The following is a 6,773-nucleotide window of genomic DNA, read 5'->3' as shown; positions in this document are numbered from 1 at the left end:
CCCTACTTTCTAGCTCACTGGCTGGCCCTGTCTGCTGGCCCAGAAGAGAACCGCATCCTAGCACTTCCTGCAGAGCCCAGACTGCTTCTTACCAGCAGGCTGGAGCAAGAGGTGAGGGTACCCTGAAGGACATGTCTGGCAGGGATTTCTGGAAAGCTCATACCTGTAGCTAGGATCAGAGAGTTTAGCAGTCTAAATGTCTTAAAATTCAACCACGCAAAAGAATGCTGCAATACTAGACTCCAATCTGTCCAACTCCAAAACACGCAGCTCTGACCCCTAGTGCACTGGCCACTGTGATCAGGCCCACACAGCAGTGGTCAGTCTCCCCTTGACCCCCCAGGGCATGGGACTAAGGCTTAACTTGTCAGCACAAATGACCTCTTGTGACAAGATGGAGGCCCTGAAGTCAGAGGCCAGTACTGAGTCTCAAGCATGAAGAACTGGTTAAATCAGAAAGAAAGGGGCAGTTTATAGACATTTTGTAATTTATTAAGTAGAAAAGCTGTCAATTGGAACAGGAAGGTAAAAGGGAAATTTATTTAAAAAAAAAAAAATCTACAGAAAAATAGCCAAGAAGGCACATAGTGTAGGTTATGACTTCCCTATGTGGGAAAGCATTTGGAGAGGCACCCTGGCAGACCTTGTGCCAGGACAGGAAGGCCTGCACACTCTATAAATTCCTCGATTCTAAACTTCATTGTATAAGCCATCCCTGGCAACATATATCAGAACTCTCCAGCCCAAGCAGTTTTTAAAACCTAAAGGCCCACAGGTGTGTTTAGATGATTGCACAGAGCGGACAGCCTGTGGGACCTGGGGCTCATGTGGGGCAGTGGCGCTCAGGTCTCCCAAGGCAGCACCACCCATGGGGCCACAGGATGGACTCCGAGCCAGCTGGGGACTAAATGAGGTCACAGAGGCACCAGGACCTTCTGAGGCTTCCTATGACTACAGCTCACCTACTTTCTCTCTTTCAAAATTAAGGACAATTGACTTATAATTAGCATTCTAAAATGACAACGGAAAACATTATAAAAGTGTGGTTTTCAGGTTTAGTAACTTCAAAAAATCACTGGCTTTTATAGAAACGTCTTCCGATAGAGCATCAGAGTCTGTGAAGTAGTGGGAGCTCACCCAGAAGGGTTACAGAGGAGCCAGGCGCGGCTCTCACACGTGGCCTGCTTGTCCTTGCAGTCGGCTGCTAGTGCTGTCAGGTTATGAAATTAGTATGTCATGATAAATATCTTTACTACGGGTGAGGACGACACATTTAAAGATGCAATGGCACTTCCAAATCCAGAGCACAGGGACGTCTGAGTGTGAGTGGTGCTGCAACCTGGAAGCACCTCAGTGCTATCAAGATGACTCCTCTTCATCTTTAATTTCAGAAATTCTGTCTATAGATTTAAGGATTTCAGCTACAAGATTCAATGTTTCAGCTCCAGAAATCAGCTGCCTGAAACGGAAACAGAGACATTACGGACCCGAGGCTATGACTGTCCAATGGCCCCAACAGGATAGGGGCCCAGCCTGTGGCAGGCAGATGGGATGCTCGGGGAGGTCAGCACCAGCCATCTCGGGGGGAGGGGGGGGGTCCTCCTACGAACTCATTTGCTTCTTACGACAGGATGTAAACTGTTATTCCTCTCTGTTCAGAACTGAGGTGTTTGGCAGGTGTGGGAGTAGGGACCGTGATCCATCTGAAGTGAGGGCTAGGTAAAAATGTGATTACTATGCAGATGGTTCAAGGGCCTGCCGGTCCCGCACACAATGTGTGGTCTCGAGATTAATGGGACCATTGAGTGCACTTCTGCCCCTAGAGCCCTGTCTGCTGTGAGCTGTGGCCCGGTTTCAAACACCAAGCTGAGGACTGCCCCTACTTCTGCGCCCCGAGCCCACTGGCCATCTCTGCCTCACCCCATCCCATGCCCCGGCAACCCTCAGCTCCCCCACACTCACTTTATTGAGGCGTGGGCATTATTCATGACGACACGGAGGTTCTGCAAGGCCACGTCGGTGTTCTGCTTTACGACCGTCAGGCTGGCGCCCTGGCCGGACCGCAGGGCTTCATTCTCACGCTTGAAGTTCGAGACCTGTGCCTGGGGGTGGGCGAGAGCAGTAAAGCACTTTGGTAGCTGAATGGGAGAGTGTCTGGAAGGCAAGGCGGCTAAAGCCAACTTCAGCAGCCTCAGCAGAGCAGCAAGTAGATGGGGCTGGCCCCTCCTGAGAGGGCTCTTGGGGCCCACGGGACTCCCTGGCCCTTCAGTCCACCCTCTGCACAATGTGCAGAAATGGGAAAGCCGTGCCAGGGTCCACGCTGTTCTGGACAATCTGGTACATGCCCACCGCCCTTACGTGGAGCAGAGGAAATGGGGCCAGGAGGACCAGGCTGCTTCCTTCATCTGAGTCAGGGTAGGAGCTGCAGCTGCTAGGGAGGCCCTTGGAACCTGTGCACGTGCTGTCCAATCACCTGTAGCAAGTTGATCTCCTGCTTCAGCTTCATGACATGATTTTCTGCCTTCACAGCCCGTTTCTGTCACCAAAAAAAAAAAGGCATCAGCACAGTATACCATGGTGAGCCCCCAATGCAGGATGAAGCCAGCCCTTGGCCCCCACCCCAGGCCCATTATGAGGGATCCATCCTCACACCAGCCTCTGCGGGCTGATTATCGGAGGAGCCAGCCACACCCGGTGCATCACAATGCCCCCCACCCCCGCCCCCAGACACCCCCCCTCCCCGCACCGTCATCAGCTCCAGGTTCTGCTCCACCTGCTGGACTACTGACTCCAGATCATGGTAGTCGCTTTCCTCCTTGATCATCTTGGCCTCCAGCTTCCGCTCTAGTGTCCTCACCCTTGGGACAGAAAACACCCAATTTTTAATACTCATGCACCTTACTCTCAAAATACACCCAAGAGGCAGTTAAGTGGGGCAGGGTAGCTAACACCACAAGGGCACTGGGCCTCGAGACTGACTGCTCTCTGGTTCTCAGCCAGTGTGGTGGGTTTGGGCCTAGTGTTTGAAATAAACTTTCACTCAGAACACAAGACACATACAATGAAAGCCAAGCTCGGTTCCACCCTGATCACTTCGTTACTGACGGAAGACTGACTTGAGTGTTAGCAGGTGTTTTGAAGTGCAGCGCTGACTCAAAGCCTACGTACATTTCTGTTTGAGTCTCAGAGAAGCTCTGCACCTCAGTGAGCTTTCTTCTCAGCTTAGAATTTTCATCTTTCAGCTGTAGAGAAAGAAAATCCTATTAGAAACTATCTCAGGCAGCCCCAGTGGTGCAGCGGTTTAGTGCTGCCTGCAGCCCAGGGCCTGATCCTGGAGACCCTAGGATCGAGTCCCACATCAGGCTCTCTGCATGGTGCCTGCTTCTCCCTCTGCCTGTGTCTCTACCTCTCTCTCTCTCTGTGTGTCTCTATGCATAAATAAATAAAATTTAAAAAAAATAAAAATAAAAAAGAAACTGTATCTCACTGAAAAGGAGTCTGCACCTCTGCAAATTGGCTCTGGAACTGATGAAAGAATATTCTAGAAAGTCAACATACTGTTCACTTACAGAAGAGAACCATGAATAGAATACTCTCCTTTTAAAAGCCTATGATCACGGAGACCGGTTTTATTCCTCTTTTAGGTGATAATCATTTCTAAAAAAAAAAACTTTTTCTACTCAGAACACAGCGAGATGTCTCTGAGCTGATGCCTGGAGTGGGCCCTTTCCCGAAGGGTGGCCCCTCGAGGGGCCTGAGAGGGTCTGCACCTCGCTGCCCCGCACACGGCTCTTCTGGTGGCACACCATGTACGGAATCCGCCAACTCAGGGGACTGCCACATGGAACTCTAGAAGACCATCTTGTCCCTGGAGCCAAGACCCCATGCCCCCAAGGCCATTTAGAGGCTCCAGGTTGTCTGCTCAGACATGAGGTGCTGGCCAGGCACAGATGCAGAGTCGTCTCACTTACTGCTTCATAGCTTATCTGCAGTGTCCGGAGATGCCTGTCCCCCAGAGACTCTCCGTGAGCTACGAAGTCTGCACTGGGGCTCCCCGCTGGAGAGGTGTGAGAGTCAGAGTTGCTCAGCGTCCACGGAGGCAGGGTCTCGGGCCCCACCAGCTCCGATGGGGTGGAGAAAAAGGAGACATATGTGCTGCAAGGTGACGTGCTGGTGGCGACCCCTGAGGAGCAGGTCTGTTCCACAGTGGATGGCAAGTAGGCCCCATTCCACCCATCGTCCTCATCCTCGTCTTCATCCTCATCCAGAAGATCACCGGCCCCCGTAGGGTCTTCAAAAAACGGCTGCTGATATTCCAGGCCATACCCCACAGTCTGGGAAGTTGGGGAGTTGCGGCTGAGTCCTAGTGAGTGTCTTGTGGGTTCCTAAAGAAAAGTCAGAGGCACAGCTCAGACTCAGTAACCGCTAGCGGCTTATCTTCCAAGGTGCTCAATAGTGGAACAAAAGGCCCTGTCCTGTCTAGCAGGGAAGAGGAGGGCTCCCAGCAGCTTCTCTACCCAACTTTCCCACCAGCGTGAGAGGCGGGCTCCCTTTCTCCCCCAGCTCCTGCCATGTCTCCCACGATGGAAGAGAGAGGTCCTCTGGATGTTTTTCTGTGAATAGACATTACAGATGATGCCTTGGATCTACCTTTGAATAAATCCTGTTGTTGGCTGTATCCTCTCCTGACAGGCTGAGGTTCTTGGTTTTTAGAAACTCTTTAAAGGAGAACGGATTGGCCTCTGTAAGATCTTCAAGTTTATCACCTGAAACAGGACCATACAACACAATTGCAAAACGTCTCCTGAAAATCATTAAAAAGGAAGCTCCGCTTTAATTTTTCTAGAACACAAGAAAACAAAAACAAAAAAAATTTTTTTTCTAGAACACGACCACATCTAAAATCAGGACTTCACCCTTATTGCTCGCACTGATGCTAGGAAACGAAAAACCTAGCCAATAAAAGAGATGTACTTCCACACTCTGAATTCTCCTTCCTGGGACACCTGGCTGGCTCAGTCAGTAGAGCGGCTTGGGCTTGTGAGTTCCAGCCCAGTAACAGGGGTATAGTTTCCTTATGAATTCTCCTTCCCGTTCCCAACCCCTTGGTTCCCCCACCTTGCTGCCCACGGAGACCACCCTCGGGATCTTTGGGAGGACAATGGGCCTCTACTCCCACACAGACTGAGTTAGTTGGCTTGGGGCACAATATGTGTTAGGGGCCGTCAGAGTTCTAACGGTACAGCCACATCGGGAATCAGTGCTTCACCTCTGTCCTTTCCCTGCTCACCCATCCATCCTTCCAGCTCTCCTGGTTCCTAAGCAGTAACACTGTGGCCCTTTCAGTCCACAGCCATCTAAGCCCAGGTGCCAGCCTCGTGTAAAGCGGACTCCTGTTGTCTGAGCCCGTGAAGGCTCCTCAGACCCCTCTACTGTTACTTTCCATGTTGTGTCCTGCACGTCCCAGGTTCTTCCATCCCCGTACCCTCTTTCTACCCTAGGGTCAAGAGTCCATCCTTCGGACTCCACCCCACTTGGCAGACGAATTATATGCTGTCAAACTGACACCCCAGCACAGGGCACGTGCTTGGTACTAGGTGTTGGGGAGAGGGAAAGAGAGGACTGCTCAACCACCATACCTCCAAAATGTGTCTCTTGGGCTCCAGGAGGACCTTGCTTAGTACATTTCCCCTTTCCGTAGCCAAAATCTGCAAAGAGACGTCACTGCTTGACCATGATCATGGAAGCCTCTGTGACAACTTTTTTCCAACACGGGGGTCTCTATTGCCATGATTCTCACAGGCCGGGGAACTTTTCAAACCCGAGGCCCCAGGCTCCTGCCCATGGAGACGGTATGGCTTCCGTGGGCCCTGGCGTCTGTGATTCAGAAAAAGCTCCCTGTCGGATTTGATGAGCAGTGTTCGGTAGTGCAGGCCCTCCTGTGTCTTAAGATACCTCCTGAATACCCTCACAGGTGGCCACTCTCCTGAGACCCTGACACAACCACCTAGCTCTCCCTACGCCCTGGCTGCAGGGCAGCCTGAATGCTCCAGGGAGAGCAGGATGAACTAGCCCAGCAGCTGCCAGCGTCTCCTGGAAGGAGGTGGTCTGTGGGGCTTCTGCTGGGCACTTACCAGCCTACAGTGAGTGTCTGTACTTGGGGGGGAGCGCCCCAAGGCCACACTTAAGTCGCTGGGTCAGGGGAACTTAAGGCCACAGCAAGCAGCCTACAGGCCCAGCCAGCTCGGGGCTCCCTGAGGCTTGTCTCTCACCTGTGTCTCCCACGGAAGCTAGCACCGGGCTGGGCACATAGCACATAAACGTCGGCCGAATGCCGAAGAAGTGGGAGTCCAGGTCCCTGCCATGGGGGCGCTCACAGTCTAGCTGGGGGAGACAAGACCGGCGCTCATAGAACGCTGGAGCTGCAATAACAACGAGAGCGATTGGCCGCGCTCTTCGCGGCCCGCCTCACCTGCAGCCCGGCCCGGCGAGGCGGGGGCGGCCCCGGGGTCCGGCGGGCTCGGCCCCGCCGCCCCGCCCGGCCGCTCACCGTCCGGAATGACGAGGCTCCGGGCTCGCGACAGCGGAGGGACGCCCGGGCGGCGCGCGTAGCCCGCCATCGCCGCGGGCCCGGCGGCGCCGGCCCTCCCTAGCCCGGCAGCAGCGGCTCCATGGCCCCGGCTCCACCCCGGCCGCGGCCCGAGTTGCCCGCCCCCGTCGCCGCAGCCCGGCCGCTGCTCCCAGCCTCTCGCCGCGGCTTCCGCTCCCGGCAC

At 53.7% G+C, this 6,773-nt stretch overlaps 1 protein-coding gene across 3 annotated transcripts; it reads right to left on the bottom strand.

The window, feature by feature from the left end:
- Positions 1–470: 470 nt before the first annotated feature.
- On the bottom strand, positions 471–6,771 carry ENTR1 (endosome associated trafficking regulator 1). 3 transcript variants are annotated; one of them, XM_025982051.2, is made up of 10 exons: positions 6,551–6,771; positions 6,273–6,422; positions 5,640–5,708; positions 4,651–4,766; positions 3,972–4,385; positions 3,169–3,242; positions 2,747–2,858; positions 2,474–2,536; positions 1,963–2,102; positions 471–1,459 (listed from the first exon to the last, which is right to left on the bottom strand). In XM_025982051.2, the coding sequence occupies exons 1-10, from the start codon at positions 6,618–6,620 to the stop codon at positions 1,360–1,362; spliced, it is 1,308 nt and encodes a 435-aa protein (XP_025837836.1). In that variant the 5' UTR covers positions 6,621–6,771; the 3' UTR covers positions 471–1,359. The 3 variants fall into 3 exon arrangements, with proteins under 3 accessions (XP_025837836.1, XP_025837837.2, XP_025837838.1); XM_025982052.2 differs by lacking the exon at positions 6,273–6,422 and having other exon boundaries at positions 6,473–6,760; XM_025982053.2 differs by lacking the exon at positions 6,273–6,422 and having other exon boundaries at positions 6,551–6,760.
- Between the last annotated feature and the right edge of the window lie 2 nt (positions 6,772–6,773).

The sequence above is a fragment of the Vulpes vulpes genome, chromosome 2 (genome assembly GCF_048418805.1).
Source record: "Vulpes vulpes isolate BD-2025 chromosome 2, VulVul3, whole genome shotgun sequence".
In the NCBI taxonomy this organism is placed as follows: domain Eukaryota; kingdom Metazoa; phylum Chordata; class Mammalia; order Carnivora; family Canidae; genus Vulpes; species Vulpes vulpes.
Note: the sequence above shows the minus strand (reverse complement) of the source record. Positions and strands in the feature narration are given on the sequence as shown.

What these genes read in the sequence shown, in the direction of transcription:
- ENTR1 (XM_025982051.2), bottom strand. Translation starts at nt 6,620, where the DNA reads ATGGCGGGCTACGCGCGCCGCCCGGGCGTCCCTCCGCTGTCGCGAGCC. An exon ending in CCAAGAGACACATTTTGGAG is followed by an intron (nt 4,767 to 5,639) that starts GTATGGTGGTTG and finishes GTCCTGTTTCAG; the next exon opens with GTGATAAACTTGAAGATCTT. An exon ending in AGAACCTGGAGCTGATGACG is followed by an intron (nt 2,537 to 2,746) that starts GTGCGGGGAGGG and finishes TTTTGGTGACAG; the next exon opens with AAACGGGCTGTGAAGGCAGA.